The 22,629-nt window shown below is 39.5% G+C and overlaps 1 protein-coding gene across 10 annotated transcripts in view; it reads right to left on the bottom strand.

The window, feature by feature from the left end:
* LOC106089672 (inositol hexakisphosphate and diphosphoinositol-pentakisphosphate kinase) overlaps positions 1-22,629 on the bottom strand; it is a 114,118-nt gene that overhangs the window by 71,022 nt on the left and 20,467 nt on the right. For 5 of the 10 annotated variants that reach the window (XM_013255598.2, XM_013255600.2, XM_059368219.1 and 2 more), the window contains exons 1-3: positions 11,606-12,324; positions 1,298-1,498; positions 992-1,223 (exon numbers count right to left, since the gene is read on the bottom strand). In XM_013255598.2, the coding sequence (XP_013111052.2) occupies positions 992-1,223; positions 1,298-1,498; positions 11,606-12,139 (967 nt within the window). In that variant the 5' untranslated portion in view covers positions 12,140-12,324. Of the gene's footprint in view, positions 1-991; positions 1,224-1,297; positions 1,499-11,605; positions 12,326-22,629 lie in introns of those variants that run through there. The other 5 variants (XM_013255599.2, XM_059368218.1, XM_013255602.2 and 2 more) reach the window with 3 other exon arrangements.

The raw sequence follows: 22,629 nt of genomic DNA, 5'->3' as shown, positions 1-22,629 counted from the left end.
TACAACGACTTCTCCTACATCCTTCAATATATGTGCCAAATATGGTCTGTATCAGTTTATAAACTGAATAGCTCCCATAAAAACCGATCTCCCGATATTACACCTTGAGACCCTATAGGGCCCAATTCTTATCTGATTTGGCTGAAAGTTTGCACAATTACTTCTACTATAGTCACTATCATCCAAACTAAAAATGTTCCGAAACGGTGCATAACGTGATATGGCTCCAATAACATGACAAATTTTATCCATTTTTCTTCGTTGTCTATAAGGAGATACTGGGCAAATAACTTGACAAATGCGTTCTATGGTATATAAGACTCGGACCGGCCGAACATAGCACGCTTTCGCTAATAACTTTCATTTGATAGCCATATTGGCTAGATTGGAGCACCTCACCCCCATTCTTTAGAGGTCGGTATAAAACATAGCATTTTTAAGTGCTCGAAGTCGGCAACGGAGTCAGGCAATTTGCCTGGTGTTGGAGTCTAGTCGAAATTGCTCGGCTCCGCAGCCCTGATCTGAACGGGGTACAGCATGGCGACAGCTCTTTGGGGAGAAGTTTACACGGCTGATTACCTAAGGCAAAGTATAATCACCACTGATGTTTTCTGATGTTCTCACTAGAATTTAAACCCAGACCACTTTTCTACTAAGAAGTGTCGCTCTGCGGCAAGGCGTTCGGATTCGGAAATGAAAAGGATGTCCCTTATCATTAGGTTCCGGATTTTTATGCAAAATCGATATTTTTCCATTTGTTATTTGGCAAATGAATTGCGGAATCGAGTCTGTCAAGTGATTTTAGCACATTTGCCTAATAATAAAAAGGGAAATTTCATTTTGTATAAAAATCCGTACTCTATTTATCATTTAGCCTTAACATGTATTGAACAACACTCTTCGAAGTACCTTAAATTTTGCAATTTTTGTTACACTACTGAAACTTTTAAAGAAACATGTGAAACTTCTCCGCAAATATTTCATTACTTACGTTTTGGGTCTGGTGAATCACGATCTAATACCGCATAGCGTGGTATTTCGATGCCTTCCTTTTCCAAAATCGCATAAACTCTTCGACGATCTTGAATATCATATTGCATATGAAGGTTATTAAGAACATAGGGTTTGCGTAATTGAGCATATTGTATGGCTTTTTCCAAGGGAAATCCCTTGGAATGGAAGGAAACTAAGCAGTCACAAATGGGCCAATTTTCAACTGGTTCCTGAAATCAAGTAAAAAGTTATAAAAAAAAACTAAGTATCTTCCTGTATAAGAAAAATGAACTGTCTCACTTACCTTTAAAATAACATCCTCTTCGAAAATGACCATTTTTATGAATTCGAACTCCTGCAGACGTGTAAGAATCTCTTTCATGGGCTTCGATTGAGTCTTTTTGGCCATGGCACATATGCCAACGACCACCTGTTTGCCAGTGTTGGATGAAGTACTGGCATCCGAATCCATGCCGTCATTACTTTCACAGAAATCGGTGTCGCCCTACAAAAAATATGAACAAAAATTTCCCAATTTATAGCAAATAAATAAATATGCCTTTGTTTGCATACACATTCAATTTGTTCAAATTTAATATATATTAACTAATAAACCAGAAAAGCAAATTTGCAAACGTGACATGCCTTTAATTCAGTGCAGCATTAATAAAAATCAATTTTAAGATGCCAAAGAATTTTATTTTTTAATATACAACATTTTCTGAAGTGTAGTTTTGTTTATTTAACAATGTCGGAAACAATTAAACTGTAAAAAAAATGTCATACATGAGTATTTAATTTCCCCTATAAGCAATTTGGAATAAAGACATGCTCAATTTTAAAATAAGATAAGTTTTCTACAAAAAATTAATTTTTAAAATTTTTTGTTTCTCTTTTCGAGACAAGCTCAATGATCGGAGATGCAAATGGAAAAGGAAAGCCAAAGATAGCAACACACACCAACTACTATGGGACGCGTTTTGTCTTTGGTTAGAAGACTTTTCAACCATATTAGGTGTGATGGCTTCAAGGGCTGTGCGTTGGTATGTTGTATTTGGATCGTAATAATAGCGAAAACGAATCTATGATGAAATTACCACGTATCGTATCTATGATAACCACGCTCGACAACCCTGTCTATTAGCTGTACTTTTTCTCAATGCACGTATTTTTGTGTAATGACAGACATTTTTTCTGTGGCAGATTACACTTCTTCCATACTACACATGATTTTGTGCGTCTGTTAGAAAGAATGTCTGTCATTACACAAAAATACATGCATTGGGAAAAAGTACAGCTAATCGACAGGGATGTCGAGCGTGGTTAATGTGGTAATTGTATCTCAACGAATTACAGATATAAAGTGCATCGGAATATGCAAAATTGGCCACTCATTCGCCCGTTGCGGATGGGCCCAGGATTCACTAATAGAAGATTAGGTCACATGCAAAACACAAAGTGGATAGGCCCCATAAACATCATTAAGGATGTCAAATCTGACGATTGAAAATGTCATCATATAGGAGAAAACGTAAACAAAGAATGAATGTAAAAAGAGAACAAGTTGACATCCTCAATGCCAAGTACTGCCAAATATTAAAAAAAAAGTATATCGGCTGATCGCTTGGCTTAACCTTATTCAGTGAATCCTGGGATGGGCCATACAAAGCATATTCATTCGCTTTCTCAATTCAGTTTATGTCATGTGCCTGGACCTTATTCAGGGATTCAATACATCAAAAATTTAAACACAGTTTCACCAATACCGTCATCTTGGAATCATCAGTGAAGTTTGAAGATTTATCGTTCTAAAATACAGCTCCATTTTTCTATAAGTAATGCGCATCGTAAAGATCTTATCATGATAACGGATAGTCTGAGAATCTATCAAAATAGAACTCCACATGGTGAAGAACTCATAGTCGTTCACCTTGTGGAGTTCTCTCAATTTAAGCATAACATTGACGGCACAGATCCCCATATAGCCGTCAATAGGCTCAACATTCCTCATCGTTTCAATCTAATCTTCAACTTGTATCGAGAAACAAGTCTTCATATGCAAAGCCTTCCACCATAGCGCTATATGTGACAAAATGTGAACACAAACTGACAACACAATCAACCTGACAGTTGATTTTTTTGCTTGGCCGTGTAAACCCAAAATCGTCTGAACCCATTAATATGGATAGTACCATATTTATTAGGTACCCTTTCTTCAATATTTATTATTATAATTATTTGTAATTAATCAATCAATATTTATTTGTAATTAATCAATCAAACTCCGTGAGTGGGATATACGTTGATAGGATGGAAGTTTCACTACACAAAATAATAAAAAATATAAAAATAATTTTTATTCAGTTTGTTTGTTTCTCTTTTCGAGACGAGCTCAATAATCGGAGATGCAAATGGAAAAGGAAAGCAAAAGATAGCAACACACACCAACCACTATGGGACGCGTTTCGTCTTTGGTTAGAAGACTTTTCAATCATATTAGGTGTGATGGCTTCAAGGGCCGTGCGTTGGTATGTTGTTTTTGAATCGTATTAATAGCGAAAACGCATCTATGATACAATTACCACATTAACCACGCTCGACAACCCTGTCTATTAACTGCACTTTTACCCAATGCATGTATTTTTGTGTAATGACAGACAATTTTTCTGTGGCAAATTACACTTGGAAGTTGTATTGATGGCTTCGAACGCTAGACAATGGCAACGGCTCCCGCTGTTGCTCCGTGTGCCCAGGTTCGAATCCCGGCCGGGCTCTGCCGAATTTTTTATTTTTCAAGATTTTTGCCTGTTAGGACGAAGATCATGGCCCCTGGCCCCTGTTTCTCAAAGGAATGTTCGTGGGCAAATTTGCATTTGCATGGGGACTTCAAATAGAATATCCCATGGAAAATTTTGTAAAGATCGAACCAAAAATATAGCTACTACGGCTTTAAAAGGTCATATCGGATGAAAGTTATCTTTGGGAACTATATTTAAATTTGATCGGATTTTGGTCATCCTTGTTTTGTTCGTCCTTGGACAAAAAAGTTATTTGTGAGCAATTTTGTGACAATCGGACAACAAATTCGACCTGTACCTTGATCACAAGAATACATGGACAGACACACAGGCGCGTATAGCGAACAAGTAAAAGCGCGCAAAGTTCGGCCGGGCCGAATCTTATATACCCTCCACCATGGAACCATGAATCGACTTTGTCGAGTTATTTTCCCGTCATCTCTTCTTAGGCAAAACAGGATATAAAAAAAGATTTGCTCTGCTATTAGAGCGATATCTAGATATGTTCCGGTTCGGACCACAATTAAATTATATGTTGGAGACCTGTGTAAAATGTCAGCCAATTCGAATAAGAATTGCGCCCTTTGGGGGCTCAAGAAGTAAAATAGAGAGATCGATTTATATAGGAGCTGTATCGGGCTATAGACCGATTCAGACCATAATAAACACGTATGTTGATGGTCATGAGAGAAGCCGTTGTACAAAATTTCAGGCAAATCGGATAATAATTGCTACCTCTAGAGGCTCAAGAAGTCAAGATCCCAGTTCGGTTTATATGGCCGTTATGTTAGGTTATGAACCGATTTGAACCTAATTTAGCAATTGTTTAGTTGTTGGAAGTCATAGCAAATCACGTCGAGCAAAATTTCATTCCAATTGGATAAAAATTGTGCCCTCTAGAGGCTTAAGATGTCAAGACCCAAGATCAGTTTATATGGCAGCTATATCAGGTTATGGCACAGTTGTTGGATATCATAACAAAACACGTCGTGCAAAATTTCATTTCAATTGGATAAGAATTGCGCCCTCTAGAGGCTCAAGAAGTCAAAACCCAAGATCGGTTTATATAGCAGCTATATCAAAACATGGACTGAAATGGCCCATTTACAATCCCAACCAACCTACACTAATAAGAAGTATTTGGGCAAAATTTCAAGCGGCTAGCTTTACTCTTTCGAAAGTTAGCGTGCTTTTGACAGACAGACGGAAGGGCGGACATGGCTAGATCGACATAAAATGTCACGAAGATCAAGAATATATATACTTTATGGGGTCTCAGACGAATATTTTGAGTAGTTACAAACAGAATGACCAAATTAGTATACCCCCATCCTATAGTGGAGGGTATAAAAAAGGTTACGGTCACACACACATACTCTGCAAACAAAATGATGACCTTTTATTGTTGTTGATTATTGAACACGCCGTTTGTAAAAGAATTTGGAGCATAGACAGCGCACATGCGTTATATGACATAGTAAAAAAGGTCATCGTTATTGTTCACAATACACAGAACACGTGCACCATAAGCATCAAGTAGGTTTGAAGCATTTATTCGGCATTTCCCTGTTTAAAATACCTTTGCACTGTTGTTGTTCTACTTTAGATAAAGGCAAAATATCAGTAAAACCAAAATGGGTTTTCTCCCAAAAGCGGAAAGTAAAAAAGGTACAATACTTGCCATGGATTGCACATATACATAGGTAGACCAAAACAAATAAAAGCATGCTAAGTTCGGCCGGGCCGAATCTTGGGAACCCATCACCATGGATTCAGCTAAAAATTTATAAATACTAAATAAATTTAAATGAAGGTCATAATTTTATTCTATACACCAAACTTCTGTCAAACCAACAGAAATTAAAGCTTCTAGGAACAAGGATGATCGAGAGACCGGTTTATATGGGAGCTATATCAGTTAATAGACGGATTTGGACCGTACTTGGCACAGTTGTTGGAAGCCGTAAGAGAGCACTATGTGCAAAGTTTCAACCAAATCGGGCAAAAATTGCTACTTGTACGGGCCCAATAAGTCAAATCGCGAGATCACTATATCAGGTTATAGACCGATTTAGATCGTACTTGACACAGTAGTTGGAAGTCATAACAAAACACTACATGCACAATGCTCAGGGGCTTAAGAAGTCAAATCGGGAGATTGGTTTATATGGGAGCTATATCCAAACCGGAACCAATATGGCCCATTTCCGATCCGAAACGACCAAAATCAGTTTTGATTTCCATATGGCCGCGTTAGATTCAAACTATTTGCGTCCAGACATGAGGCCCTTTAAAGCCCAGGAATATTTTTGTTATTCACTGTTCGATTGTGAATTTATCATACAAACAGCCAAAAATAGAAACCCATATACCGCACATTCATTCACAAATCAAGTATGCCATTGAAATATGAGACAGCTAGCCTTTGACAGAAAATTCATTTTAAATATTTCATTTCAATTATTCGCTAATTGAGGTAAAACAAACAACATTTCTTTCTAAAAACAAATAAAGCGTCCTTCTTATTCATTAGCTAGCCATCTATGCATTATTGAATATCAATTTATATTTTTTTGTTTTTAAATTTTTCAAAATTATGACCCTGTATCGCCTAAAGAGAAAAATGTAGCAGAAAGAAAGCGCTTATCTTAAAACAACAAAACGAAAAAGAGTCCACAATCGAACAAAAACTATATTTGCGTACACAACAATCTGATACGGTAGATAAGTATTTACCAAAGTGCTAAATTATTTAAACAATTTATTTGAGCTAAATGAAATGTGCCTAACTAGACAATGGGCTGCTAGGAGGTAATATGTGTAAACGCAAATTGACTATGTCCATAGGAGGAACAAGCAAAAAACATACACTCGAAGAATATGTTGTGATATTTAAACTATTTTGCATACATATATATTCTATTTGGCAAAATACCTTATTTTTCCTTTTTAAACTTTACACAACTACTGTGGTAAGGGGTATTATAACTTAGTGAATTTGTTTGTAACACCCAAAAGGAAGAGACCCATTGATAAGTATACCGATCGCCTCAGAATCACTTTCTGATTCGATTTAGTTATGTCCGCCTGTCCATGTTAATTTGTGTTACAGGTCGCTATTTCCATCGATCGTCTGATTTCAAATCAAATTTGGTATGGGCATGATTTTTGGCCTAGAGACGACGCCTATTGAAATTGGAAAAAATCGGTTCAGATATAGCTCCATATATATATTCAGTAATACTTGCAATAATATGATCATTTGTTAACCGATTCTCTCAAAATCTGGCAGGATTATCATATGACTCCCGACATTACATGTAAATTTCATAGAAATCGGTTCAGATTTAGATATATATGTGTTCGTCCGATTTGCAGCAATAATGCAATAAAATAGCATAACAGCAGGAAATGTTTGCTGTTTCAGCAAAAAAAATACGAGTGTTGGCACTGAGGCAGTGAAAAAACACGAGACAACGGGGCGCCAGCACCGACTAGTTTTGCTTCAGCCGTACCTCAAGCGGTTTCATCGGCTCGTGCGGATTAAATTCTGCCGCTTAGCTTATTACAAAAATATCGAAAAATACGAAACAGAAACGTAGTTATGGACTTTTGATCAGTGGCATATTTAAAGATAAATTCTAGCCGCCGGCGCACAGTGGGAGGAAATCGAAAAAACTCGTAAAAAATATGCCGTGTGAGAACGAGTAGAGATATCTCTTGGAAATTTGGAATGGTTAGAGCTAAGATTTTAGAGAGATCGTGTGCAAAATTTCAAGGCCCTATGTTGTCTCGCAAACATCTCAGCTCTAACCATTCAAAATTTCAAAGTGATATCTCTACCCGTTCTCACACGGCATATTTGTTCACTATTTTTTTCGATTTTCTCCTACTGTGCGGCGTCGTTAAGATTTTTACCAAGCTACCGAAGAAAGGTATCATGGCAACATTTGTGATGTCTATGCCATGTAAAACTTCTGCGGCACGCCGTTCGGACTCGACTATAAAAAGGAGGCCCCTTATTATTGAGCTTAAACTTCAATCGGACTGCACTCGTTGATATGTAAGAAGTTTGCCCCAAATTTGTAATTTTGCCGAAGAAAGGGCTAGGCTTTGTTCACTGCACCGTGGTTAATTCTTTGTCTGACACCTTCTTCAATTCTGCCTGAACATCTACCGCATCTAGAATGCAATTGGATTTCCGTACCTGTTCCCTTTCCCTATGCCGGGCTGCCTTAGCCTAAGCTTAACTTCGTTGGCACAACTCCAAACATAGACCTCAATAGGCTGTATATTCACCGTTGCTTCCAATGCAGCTTGTGGTGTAGACCTCAGCGACCATATGATTCCTATGCAGAACGGTCTCTGGGTCTTCTCGTTCACCCTAACATTAGTCTTCCTATACACAGCATTCCACCATATTAATGTCCTACATGTCAGTACCGGCATTACGATAGCTGTTTACTTTCAGAAGAACCTCCCCACGTCCTATCAAACATCCTCAGGCAGTAGTAGAAGAAGTGTTTTAGAGCTGCTTTTCTTCGTATCCATCTTTCAGTGCAGCTTCGTTTCGAGTATCAGATTCTAGGTTAGTTCTACCTTAAATAGGTTACTTCCCTTGACAGTTGCAGCAAACCACTGCAAGCAATTTTAGAGATGGGGTTCTTTATTTCAGTACCTTATTTCTCCTCTCCAGGAATAGAAGCGTTAAGCATTTTAAGCCTACTCCCAACAACAGTTACATTGTAAACTCAAAGTACTGCAAAGTCAAAGTAGAAAAAACATCAGTTCTGTCAGATCGTGCATTTTATTTTCGCCAGTAGCGAAAACATTTGAATCTTGTTGGAGAATTTTCAAGTTATTTCATTATGAAATAACTCCCCAATCTTTAAAATGAAACAAATACCCAAAAGCTTGCTAAATTCGACCGGACCGAATCTTACATACCCTCCACAATGGATCGCATTTGTCAAGATCTCTGAATGACTTTTTCAAATACATATGAGCTACATCAAGTTATTGACCGATATGGACCGTACTTACCATGGCTGTTAGGAGTCATAAAAAAGCACCACCTGCAAAATTTCAGGCAAGTCGAGTAATAAATGCGCCCTCCAGAGGCTTAAAAAGTCAAACTGGGGATCGGGTAATATGGTAGCTATATCAGGTTATATACCGATTTAGACCATACTTTGAACAGTTTCTGGAGGTCATACTAAAACTACACATGCAAAATTTCATCCATATTGGATAAGAATTGCGCCCTCTAGAAGCCCAAGATCGGGGTGTATGGCGGCTATATCATGCTATGAACTGATTTAAACCATACTTGACACAGTTGTTGTTCGGGTCTTAGACGCATATTTCGAGGTATTACAAACGGAATGACGAAATTATTGGGTTGCCCAAAAAGTAATTGCGGATTTTTCATATAGTCGGCGTTGACAAAGTTTTTCACTGCTTGTGACTCTGTAATTGCATTCTTTCTTCTGTCAGTTTTCAGCTGTTTCTTTTAGCTTGCTTTAGAAAAAAAGTGTAAAAAAAGTATATTTGATTAAAATTCATTCTAAGCTTTATTAAAAATGCATTTACTTTCTTTTAAAAAATCCGCAATTACTTTTTGGGCAACCCAATAGTATACACCCATCCTATGGTGGAGGGTTTACAAACTGTAAAGTTATTTGTGGTCAAAGGCCACATAGTGAGAGATCAAAAATTAATAGATCTATCTAGATCGAAAAATAATCAATCAACATAAGTCTTCTTATCAATATGTGGTTAAATGTGAGTACAGATTGCAATCTTGCAAAACAGGGGGAATCAGATTCCTGACAGCATGTGTATTTTAGCAAAAAATTATTCGGAGCACAAAAATGAGGAAAAATTAAAGCTTCTAGCAACCAAACAAGGATAATCGAGAGACCGGTTTATATGGGAGATATATCAGGTTATAGACTTATTTGGAACGTACTTGGCACAGTTGTTGGAAGTCGTCACAGAACACCACATTGAAAATTTCAGCCAAATCGGACAATTGCGACTTGTAATGGCTCAATAAGTTAAATCGGAAGAACGGTTTATATGAGGGCTATATCGGGTCATAGCCCGATTTGAACCGTACTTGGCACAGTTACTGGAAGTCATAACAAAACACTAAGTGCAAAATTGTAGCTAAATTGGACAACAATTGCGGGTTGTAAGGGCTCAAGAAGTCAAATCGGGATGTTTACATGGGAGCTATATCAGGTTATAGACAAATTTGGACCGTACGAGGCATGCAAAATTTCAGCCAAATCGGACTAAATTTGTGGCTTCCAGGGGCTCAAGAAGTCAAATCCGGAGAACGGTTTGCATGGGAGCTATATCAGGTTATAGACCGATTTGGAACGTACTTGGCACAGTTGTTGAAAGTCATAACGGAACCCTACATACAAAATTTCAGCCAAATCGGATAAAAATTGCGCCTTCCAGGGACTCAAGGAGTCAAATCGGGAGATCGGTTTTTGTGGGAGCTATATCAGGTTATAGACCTATTTGGACCGTACTTTGCACAGTTGTTGAAAATCATAACGGAACACTTAATGCTAAATTTCAGCCAAAGTGGACTAAATTTGTGGCTTCCGGGGGCTCAAGAAGTCAAATCGGAAGATCGGATTATATGGCAGCAATATCAGGTTATAGACCGATTTGGACCGTACTTGACGCAGTTGTTAGAAGTCATAGCGGAACACCACATACAAAATTTCAGCCAAATCGGATGAAAATTGCGGCTTCCAGGGGCTCAAGAAATCGAATCGGGAGATCGGTTTATATTGGATCTATATGAGGTTCTTCACCGATTTGTTGTTGTTGAAAGTCATAGCAAAAGACTATGTGCAAAATTTCAGCCAAATCGTACAAAAATTGTGGCTTCCAGGGGCTCAAGAAGTCAAATCGGGAGATCGGTTTATATGGGAGCTGTATTCAAATCTGAACAGATATGGCCCATTTGCAATTCCCAACGACCGACATCAATTAGAAGTATCTATGCAAAATTTCAAGCGGCTAGCTTTACGCCTTCGACCGCAATCGTGATTTCGACAGACGGACGGACATGGCTAGATCGAATCAGAATGTCGTGACGATCCAGAATATATATACTATATGAGGTCGCAGGTGTTACAAACGGAATTACTAGATTAGTATACCACCATCCAATGGTGGTGGATATTAAAAATGCAATAAGACCCCAAAAACTATTGGAGAATTATTTCATTCAGAGTTATTACATAATGAAATAATTTGGGGATTAATTTAATTTTCAATTTTGGGGAGTTATTTCATGCTTTTCTATTCGTAAAAAAAAACCAAACAAAAACATCCATGTGTCTATTCTGGACGTAAAACCAACAACAAAAATTGTAAATTCACACAGAAAGTACTAACACATTTTTTCGAGTGTAGTACATAGAACAAAGTTACATGGACAGAATACCGTCATGGTTTCGTATTTTGTTCTATACATATATATGCAAATATTTTTCAACGTCTAATTAAAAATATGTTTTTGTATCATGACGGCATAAAGAAAAAGAAAACAACGGAAACAAAGAAATTGTCAACATTTACGTTTAAACATTGGCATAATCAGCACACGAGAACCCCACTTTACTACAATCTTAGTCATTGGCGCGCTTTGTCAATAGCCTTCATGAAGGCCCTCAGAAAAAGAAAAATAGAAAACTAGCAGCTAATAAGCCAAATGTAAACAACGAAATCGAAAACGAAAGCAGTAATCAAAATAAAGAATAAAAGTAAGTGTACGAAAAACCCACATTTAAGCATTCATCGCAATAACAAAAGTCATCGACATCATCATCTTCATTGAACTCGACGTCATAATCATCATCGTCATAGTCGCCATCGCCTTCATTATCATCTTCGTCAGCATCGGCTGTAGCCGCCACCGCTGCCGCCTCATCATTATCATTACCACCACCACCACCCTCATCGGATATGCCATTCCTTTTTTCATTATCATCATCATTGTTATTGTCATTGGTTTTGTTGGCTTCGACCTTCGAATTCAGGCGTTTTCTTTGTCGTCGCCGTCGTCTCATTTGTCTTCGACGATATTCATCATCCTGCATTTTGCACTTTGCATTACGTTGAAATTCGTTCCCAATTTGTCCCTCTACATTATCATCGCCATCATAGTCTTCACCATCGGCAGGTGGAATACGGCCATCATTGCCGCCATGCGATGATGCCATTGGGTCATCCAGGTGTGAATGTTTAAGTTTACGATGCCGGTGTTGTGAACGATATTTTTTTAAACGCCACCAATCTTTTAGCCATGTCCATTCCATTGTCAATACAACCGCGCTAGCACAACCACAACAAAAACAACCCAGAAAGCAAAACAAAACAATAAAATAAAATATCGAACACTAAAAAAACACGCTTTGCAAAAATTAATTCTCAAAAATTTTTGTTTTTTTGTTTAAATGCTTTGCGACCGTTACGAAATCTTGTCACAAGTTGTTGCGAACGCTCTTAAGTTACGACTGATACTGACGGCCAGTCCCACAAATGATGACTGTCATACGATTCGCTCTTTTACGTACTCTTTCTCATAGTACGCCCCCTTCCCGATATGAGGCCTTAGTCACACACATTAAACAATACATTGTTTCAAAATAGTGCATACCTACAACGATGATGCTCTCTTTTTCTGCTCCATTGTTGTCAATCATCGCATTGGTTTTATTTAATAATATTATTTTAAATAATTTACATTTATTGTTGCCTCAAGTGTGAGACAATATTTATTGTTGCCTACTTTGAATGTTATTTATCTGACGCGGTGTTGCCAGATCCACCAATTTTATCAAACCATTTCGGCAAGTAATTAAATAGCTTGACGAGGGTTAGCAAGGGACTACTTATAGACTCTTATTCAATTTTTTTAATTTTGAATTAATGATAATTAATGAGAAGAACACTTGTGACATCCAACATAACCACTTTCAAATGAAGGGATCGCCCTTCATTTGATTCCTTGAGCCCCTAGAATATTGAATTTGTGATTAATTTTACAAAAATTAAGTGACTCAAATAGATTCTTAAAAAAATGTGGCCCATACAAAGCAAAGATTGCAAATTTTGCCCATGAACATTCCACTAAGGAACAGAGTCCGAACGGCGTGCCGCAGTGCTACACCTCTTTGGAGAGAAGTTTAACATGGCATAGTACCTCACAAACGTTGCCAGCATTAGGAGGGGAAAGACACCGCTGAAAATTTTTTCTGATGGTCTCGCCAGGATTTGAAGCCAGACGTTCAGCGACATAGGCGATGCTAACCTCTGAGCTACGGTGGCCTGCTCTACATAACAACTAAATTTGTGTAGGTTGTAAAGCACACATCTCAATTTGAAAAGAGCTTTTTTAGTTTTTATTTTTTTAGTCTTATTGGACTTTATTTTGGTTTGTTTAGTTTAATTTTATTTCATTTAATATTTTTTATAATTTTTAGACCCACCACCGAAGGATAGGGGTATATTAATTTTGTCATTCCGGTAGCAACACATCGAAATATCCATTTCCGACCATATAAAGTATATTCTTGGTCGTCGTAAAAATCTAAGTCGACTTGTTCATCTCCGTCCGCCTGTCTGTTGTAATCACGCTACAGTCTAAAAAAAAGAGGTATTGAGCTGAAACTTTGCAAATTCTTTTTTGTCTATATGCGAGCTAAGTTCGAAGATGGGACATATTGGCCTATATCTTGATATAGCCCCCATATAGACCGATCTGCCCATTTAGGCTCATTAAAACCACATTTATTAGCCGATTTCAATGAAACTTGGCACAATGTGTTGCGTTAGGCTTCTCGGCATTCGTACCGAGAATGGTTAAGGAACATAGCTGTCATATATACCGATATCCCGATTTATGGTCTTTTGCCCTTAAAAGGCGCATTTATTATCCGGTTTCGCTGAAATTTGGCACAGTGAGCTATGTTAGGCTTTTCCACATCCTTGCCCTTTATGGTTCAGATCGGTTTATATATAAATATAGCTGCCCTATATATCGATCTCCCGATTCAAGTCCTAGGGCTTAAATCGGCAGTGTTTATTACCCGATTTCGCTGAAATTTGGCACAGTGAGCTGTGTTTTATTGGACCACACGACGTCCGTGCCGAGTTTAGTTCAAATCGAACCACATTTCAATATAGCTCCATGGGTTCATTAATGATGAATTTTTTGTCGGATTATTTTGGAAGGTGGTTAATATATATATCCGAGATGGTGGGTATCCAAAGTCCAGCCCGGTCGGACTTAATGCCCTTTTACATCTCTTTATACCCTCCACCATAGAATGGGGGTATACTAATTTCGTCGTTCTGTTTGAAATTACTCGAAATATTCGTCTGAGACCCCATAAAGTATATATATTCTTGATCAGCGTAAAAATCTAAGACGATCTGGACATGTCCGTCCGTCTGTCTGTCTGTTCAAATCACGCTACAATCTTTAAAAATAGAGATATTGGGCTGAAACTTTGTACAGATTCTTTTTTTTTTTGTCCATAAGCAGGTTAAGGTCGAAGATGGGCTATATCGGACTATATCTTCATATAGCCCCCATATAGACCGATCCGCCGATTTAGGGTCTTAGGCGATTAGAAAACAACATTTATTATCCGATTTTTTCTGAAATTTGAGACAGTAAGTTGTGTTAGGCCCTTCGACATTATTTGTCAATTTGCTCCAGTTCGGTCCAGATTTGGATATAGCTGCCATAAAGACCGATCCTCCAATTTAGGGTCTTAGGCCCATAAAAGCCACATTTATTATCCGATTTTGCTGAAATTTGGGACAGTTAATTGTGTTAGGCCCTTCGACATCCTTCGACATCCCGATCCTCCGATTTAGGGTCTTAGGCCCATAAAAGCCATTTTTATTTTCCGATTTTGCTGAAATTTGGGGCAGTGAGTTGTGTTAGGCCCTTCGACATCCTACGTCAATTTGGATCAGATCGGTCCAGATTTGGATATAGCTGCCATATAGACCGATCCTCTGATTTAGGGTCTTAGCCCCATAAAAGCCACATTTATTATCCGATTTTGCTGAAATTTGGAACAGTGATTTGTGATAGGCCCTTCGATATTTTTTAGCAAGTTGGTCTTGATCGGAAAAGATTTGGATATAGCTGTCATATAGACCGATCCCTCGATTTAAGGTTTTGGGCCCATAAAAGGCGCATTTGTTTTCCGATGTCGCCGCAATTTTGGACAGTGAGTTAAGTTAAACCCCTTGACATACTTCTGCAATATTCCACAGATCGGTCCAAATTTGGATATAGCTGCCATATAGACCGATCTCTGTTTTAGGTTTTGGGGCCATAAAAAGCGCATTTATTGTCCGATGTCGCCGAAATTTGGGACAATGAGTTGTGTTAGATCCTTCGACATATTTCTTCAATTTCACTCAGATCGGTCCAGATTTGGATATAGCTGCCATATAGACCGATGTCTCGATTTAATGTTTTGGGCCCAAATAAGGCGCATTTATAATCCGATTTAACTGAAATTTGACACAGTGACTTATGCTAGGCTTTTCGACATCAATGTTGTATATGGTTCAGATCAGTTTACTTTTAGGTGTAGCTACTAATAAGACCAAAATTTTGTTATACACAATTGAACAATGATTTGTACTTATTAGCATTTGGTCCAAATTGGGAAATATTTCGATATAACTGCTATAGGACATAAGGTATGCAACTTTCACCAAATTTTGATGAAAGGTGGTTTACATAAATAACAGAGGTGGTGGGTGTCCAAAGTTCGGCCCGGCCGAACTTAGCACGCTTTTACTTGTTTTATTTTATTTATTTTTATTTTGTTTTATTTTTAATTTGATCTTTTTTTATAATTTTTATTAAATTTAATTGCCTTGTGATTTCAAACTCTTTTCTTAAATCGCATTCCAAATTTTACTGACCTATATTACTTTGCTAACTACCTAAACGGCAACACTGCCAATTATCTTTCTGGTATTGTTATACTCTTTCACTGTGGTGAGAATTAGTAAAAGAGAGCAACATACTTTGCCAACAAGAAAGTTTTTTTTATTTGCCGTTAACTTGCGAGTTGATGTCATTTATCTTAATTGAGTTATCAGAATTGTTTTGATTTGATACGTCACACTATTTGTTCAATTTCTCCAAGATAAGACCATGAATATTGATGGTCACAACAAAGCGGGTGTGTGCGGTTTTTTTGAGCACGATTGTTAGTGGTTATTTAATAAAATTGTTTTGTTCCCGCACAACCAAAAGTTTTGTCCGGCAATTTGTTAATTAACACCACACTGATGTGTAACGCCTCGAAAGAAGCTTGAAAGGGAAATTTGCTTGTAAAATAATTTCCGTCTTAGAGTAGAAACTTAGATGGAAAAAGGCAAAAATCGGGTTTTGAAAAATTATTCGAGCATAAAATGCTCAAAACTGTAACGTTAACTCAGTTAAATAACCAGGAAATAAATAGAACATCCCTGGCTTGATAGTAACAAAAAGGTTATATACAGGACTGGCGGTTTTTTGTGTGGGCCACCCTATGAAGGTAGTAACTGTACTTGTGTGTTACGTATGTTTGGCAAGAATAAACGGATTGTGTGTTCCGTAGGTTTAGCAAGAATAGACCGAATATGATTATAAAGAGTATATATGCGTAACTCATTTAAAGTTTGCGCCACATTTGGTGGGCCTATCTATATATTATATCTATGTATTAAAATTTAGTTAAATTTGCAGAAAAACGCTTTAAGGATGCCTTTTCTAGCTATAAAATGTTATTATAAAACTGTAAGAAATTGCTTGTGGTATTGGGTTGTGGAACCTAATTTACTTCAGTCACACGTGGCGTATGTTAAATATAAGAATTTTTTCCCATTGTTCATACGCACTAAGGAACTTTTTACCCAGGATACTCCAAGTGAAGATGGTGTCACATGACGGATTATTTTCCGCTCAGCTCCGCTCATATAAAAAAAAGTAAATAAATAATGACCCGGCCGACACGGAATAACTTTGAGCACCACACAGACTGGAACTTTGAGCTCCGACTTGGGTGGTGTCCGACTTGGGTGGATTATTTTCCGCTCCGCTCCGCTCATATAAAAAAAGGAAATAAATAATGACCCGGCCGACACGGAAAAACTATGAGCACCACATAGACTGGAACTTTGAGCTCCGACTTGGGTGGTGTCCATCGTTACCACGGGAAGCTAAGCTGAAAGCTACCGGGCGCGTCCACAGGCAGCGTATGGTGAAAAGCTCCGTTTTTATGCGGAGTAGCTGCAAATGCGGCCGCGGACAGTCAGCGATTTTCGAGAGGAGAGTTTCAGTGAGGAGTCAGGTGGCACTGGCTCTTAATTAAATACTGAGTGTCAATGATACTCGAGATGACAAGGCGAGTTATTGGCGTCTTCAAATAACCAATGGCCACAATCAGCGTCTGTTCCCAGATTAGGGGCGGCTGTGGAGGCGAGCGTCGGATCCTGGAGCAAGCGGCTCGCCACAACGAGGGATACATGTGCAATCCCACAAAACTCATGCGGTTGGGGCGCTGGGCCAGTAACCCGCCCCCGGAAAACTATGAGAAACAAATGAATAGTAAAAACGGACCCCCCTAACATTGACAACCCATGCAAACAAAAGAAGGACCATGATTTGCGGATCTGCATCTGGAATGTCCACACTCTCTATATAAAAGGTGGAGTACACACGCTGGCGGATATAATAGAGAAGTACAAGGCAGATATTACCGCCTTATAGGAAATGGGATGGACAGGGAATGGCATCACAACAACACCAAATGGTGCCAAACTATACTATAGCTGCTATAACACGAGGCATAAATTTGGCTGTGGATTTGTGGTTAGTCGGAGACTGAAACACCTTGTCTCGAGCTTTACTCAGGTGGATAAGAGGCTAGCCACAATCCGCATAAAAGCCAAATTCTTCAACATCAGCCTTATCTCTGCCCATGCCCCGACAGAAGACAAGGACGAACACACCAAGGATATTATCTACCAGCGCCTAGAGAGAGAGAATATGACCGCTGCCCGCCCATGATATTAAAATCGTTCTGGGAGATTTTAATGCGAAGGAAGACAGTCGGAAAATTTAGACTCCACGAGATAACGTCCAGTAATGGGTTGAGGCTGATAGATTTCGTCGCGGCAAAAAACATGATAGTAAGTAGCAACAGATGTCACCAGATCAAAACACGAGGAACCAAATTAATCACGTTGTGATAGATGGAAGGCATTTATCCAGCGTGTTAGATGTACGATCGATCCGTGAAGCGAATATAGATTCGGATCGTTACCTTGTTGCAGCAAAGGTTCACACCCGTTTGAAAATGGCGAGGAAAGTACGATCTGACACTGCACGGAAGCTGGACATTGAAAAGCTGCAAACACAACAAATGGCAGAGGCATACTCCACTCGACTGACTCAACTGCTTGATGAAAGCACTCCTTGTCTCCTTGGCAAACTATTGCCCACTTCATGGAAAATGCCGCGAAATCCGTACTTGGGTACCGGAAGCCTCCTACAAGAAACCCATGGTACGACCAAGAGTGTCGAGATGCTACTGAAGCCAACAATGCGGCATATAGAGCAACCCTGCAATCAGTAGCAACGCGCCAGATGAAGGAGAGGTATGGGGAGAAAAGGAGAAACGTCTATTTCGCAGAAAGAAAAAAGGAAATGGAAAGACGTGAGTGCGAGCGAATTGACATGTACAAGAGTCAGAATGAAGTCCGGAAATTCTACCAAAGAATTAAACACCAAACCGATGGCTTTGGTGCAGGCACATCCTCCTGCAGAGACAGAGAAGGAAATCTGGTAACTGACACAGATAGCATTCTGAGGATATGGAAAGAACATTTTACCCAACTGCTAGTGTCCGATGTTGGCGGCGAAGAGGATACCGCAGAACCAATCCCTGATGATGGTATAGAATGTTTACCACCTAGTCAGAAAGAGGTCCAAGTAGCAGTAACCCGACTAAAGAACAACAAGGCAGCAGTAGCCGACGGGTTACCAGCTGAACTATTTAAGACCGGAGAGGACACGCTGATAAGGCGTATGCATCAGCTTATCTGCGCAATCTGGCTAGAAGAACGCATACCCGATGATTGGAACCTCAGCATACTATGTCCCGTACACAAGAAAGGAGACAAGACGGAATGTGCCAACTACAGGGGAATAAGTACCCTCCACATCGCATACAAGATACTCTTGAGCGTACTGTGTGAAAGATTACAACCTAAAGTCAATGAGATATTGTATTTGGGCCCTATCAATGCGGCTTTAGACCAGGTAAATCCACCCTAGACCAGATATTCACACTGCGCCAAATCCTGAAAAAGACCCGAGAAGGACAAATCAACACCTACCATCTCTTTGTTGACTACAAAGCCGCTTTCGATACTCCTTTACGTTCAAAGGTATTTCAAGCCATGTCTGAGTTTGATATGCCTGCAAAATTAACAAGACTCTGCAGGATGACACTTGCTGATACGCGTTCCTCAGTAAGAATAGGAAAGAATCTCTCCGAACCATATAATGCCAAACGAGGTTTCAGACAAGGAGACATCCTATCGTGTGATCTCTTTAATATCCTATTGAAGGAAGATTATACGAGCTGCAGATGTGAATAGCTATAACACACTAACCACAAGAGAACACATGCTACTCGTCTATGCCGACATCGATATCATAGGTCGGTCACCGGAAGTGATAACTGCTGCCTTTGAGTCGAATCGAAAGAGAGTCAGTGAAAATGGGTCTGGCAGTAAATGGAGATAAGGCGAAATGGTTGGTTTCAACTCCCAAAAAGCCTTGCACAACCGAGCAGATAAAGAAAATGGAGAAAGTTGGGAACCACAACCTTGAGATAGTCAGTAACTTTATCTACCTCGGCACCGCCGTAACCGAAACGAATGACACTAGTTTTGAAATAAAGCGGAGAATAATACAGGCAAACAGATGCTACATTGGATTAAGTAAGCAGTTTAGAAACAAGGGCACCTCTCGACAGACGTGTTGTTATATGGTTCTGAGGCATGGGTGCTTGTGAAAGCAGATGAGGCAGTGCTTGGAGTATTTGAGAGAAAAATTCTTCATAAAATATATGGACCAGTTTACGTTAATGGAGAATATAGGCGTATGTTTACGTTAATGGAGAATATATAGTATGACGACGATAGCATAGTTACACGTATCAAATACAATGGCTGCGTTAGCTAGGTCATGTTGTCAGAATGGATGAAGAAGCTTCAGCAAAGAACTCTTTTGAAGGCAAACACGATGGTACACGCAAACCGGGAAGGCCAAAAGCCCGACGGAAAGATCAAGTGATGGGAGACACCTCGAAACTTGGTGTCAGAGATTTAAGAATGAGCGCAGAAGATCGAGGCGCTTGGAACGCTATTCTACGTTCAGCTAGTGGAACAAATGTTCTGTCGTAGCCAATTAAAATAAAGTAAGTGAGTAAGTAAATAATGAACATTATCTAACTACGTTTGTAACCCCTTTAAATATTGACGTACGACCTTGTGAAATAGATTTCCATTAAGCGCGCTATATTTCGAACAAGAACGTCTAATATTTTATAAGCTCCAACATTCATACTAATTGCCTTGATTACGCTGTTGCTATAAAGAGAATCATAGTATGTACGAATTTAACCAAAGCTTAAACCTTAAACACGTAAAATGACGTGAACTTAATCCTATCCTCATTTGGACACGCAAGAATTATTATCAGTTAACATTAAATCACGCACCAATCAATTTTTTTTAACACACACCATGCACTTTTTAAATTTTGACGCCTTCAGGAAGATATATGTTACCAATCCATTTATAACCTATTGCGTGTAAAATGGTCATAAGACATTTATATTATCTATCTAAAAAACTATTGTGAGTGGCCACTTAAAGATACTTAGCGACCAATTTCATTATCTTAAGTGAAGATTTTAATTTTCTTGTATTCGTAGTAAGAGAAATTGGCTTTGTGAGTGTAAAATGTATATTCCCCGAGTTACCTAATCATACAGAATTAAAATTGGGGATTATTATACCCTACACCACAACATTGGTATAGGGTATTAAAATTTTGTGCATACGTTTGGAGACCACTGTAGCGTTGAGGTTAGCAAGTGCGCCCATGACGCTGAATGCCTGGGTTCGAATCCTGGCAAAAATATGTTTAGCAGTTGTTTGTTCTCCTCCTAATGCTGGCGACATTTGTGAAATACTATGCCATGTAAAAAACTTCTTCCCAAATATTTAGGTGTCGCAATGCATGATCTTTGTGTATGACAGACTTTTTTCTGCGATAATTACGTTACTTCCTTCCTATAGTTGAAACTGTATTGATGGCTTCGTACGCTAGACAACGGCAACGGCTCTTGCTGTTGCTCCGTGTGTTCAGGTTCGAATCCCCGCCGGGCTCTGTCCAACCCTTTAATTTTCAAGTTTTTTGCCTGTTAGGGCGAAGATTATTAAATTTCACAATTTTTTTTTGTTTCTCTTTCGAGACGAGCTCATTTATTTGCAAAGCTAAGAATGAGAAGGGCTAGACTGATTCTTGTAGGCAAGGAGGAAGGAGTGAGGTTTCCATCATATTTTGAACATGCCACTTTTTTGGCCCAGGGACAGGGTAGGTTGAGTAGGTTGCCTTAGGCACCCCCCGTCGCAACCATCCAGTTTCGTCAACAAATCTTAGGAGACCTATGACAGGTGCGTTCGCAAGCTCACCCAGATTGCAAAAGAAACAATTTCCCAGAAAGGAGAGCCTACGTCACTGCAGACCCGGACATGAACACAGCAATTGCTTGATAGTCCCTCCTCATCCTCTTGGCAGCTCATCAGGAGACTTACAGAGATGCGTTCGCAAGCTCACCCAAATCGCAGAAAACACAACTTCCCAGAAAGGGGAGCCTACGTTACTGCAGACCCGGACTGGAACACAGCAATTGCTTGATAGTCCCTCCTCATCCTCGTCGCAACTCCTCAGGAGACCTACCACAAGTGCGTTTGCAAGCTCATCCAGATCGCAGAAGAAACAACTTCCCAGAAATGAGAGTCTATGTCACTGCAGACCCGGACATGAACACAGCAATTGCTTGATAGTTCCTTCTCATCCTCGTGGCAACTCCTTAGGAGACCTACCACAGGTCCGTTCGCAAGCTCACCCAGACCGCAGAAGAAACAACTTCCCAGAAAGGAGAGCCTACGTCACTGCAGAACCGGACATGTGCACAGCAATTGCTTGAGAGTCCCTTCTCATCCTCGTACCAACTCTTGGCGGCGCGTATAACCTTACGCGCCGCCATGCGGCCAATGGCACAGTTCCCGGTTATGATCCCTGTTAGGGAACTCATCGACCTCCTATCGAGAGCGCCTGAGCGCCTTTGCAGTCCGGCAATCATCCACCGTGTTCCATCTTGCCATCGACGCCGCTCTGACCATCCTCTCTACTGTGTTTAGTAGCTCGACCAATGGCAGGGAGGCAAGAATGGTGGCTGGTCCGCCCGGCGCAGACGAACCCCTCCTGGCGCACTTGTCCGCTCTCTCATTCCTGGAATCCCCTCATGTCCAGGAACCCATGTCAGCGTCACATCGTGTACCCGGTCCCTATTCAGAAACTCCAAACCCGTTGTTGCAAAAAAAATTGACGAATGAGATCCATGGTGGAGGGTATATAAGACTCTGTCCAGTTAGACTTAACGTGCTCTTACTTGATTCTTCCTGAATTTTTTTTATGCTTCAT

The sequence above is a fragment of the Stomoxys calcitrans genome, chromosome 4 (assembly GCF_963082655.1).
Source record: "Stomoxys calcitrans chromosome 4, idStoCalc2.1, whole genome shotgun sequence".
Taxonomy (NCBI): Eukaryota; Metazoa; Arthropoda; class Insecta; order Diptera; family Muscidae; genus Stomoxys; species Stomoxys calcitrans.
This window is presented reverse-complemented; position numbering and strand designations above follow the sequence as displayed.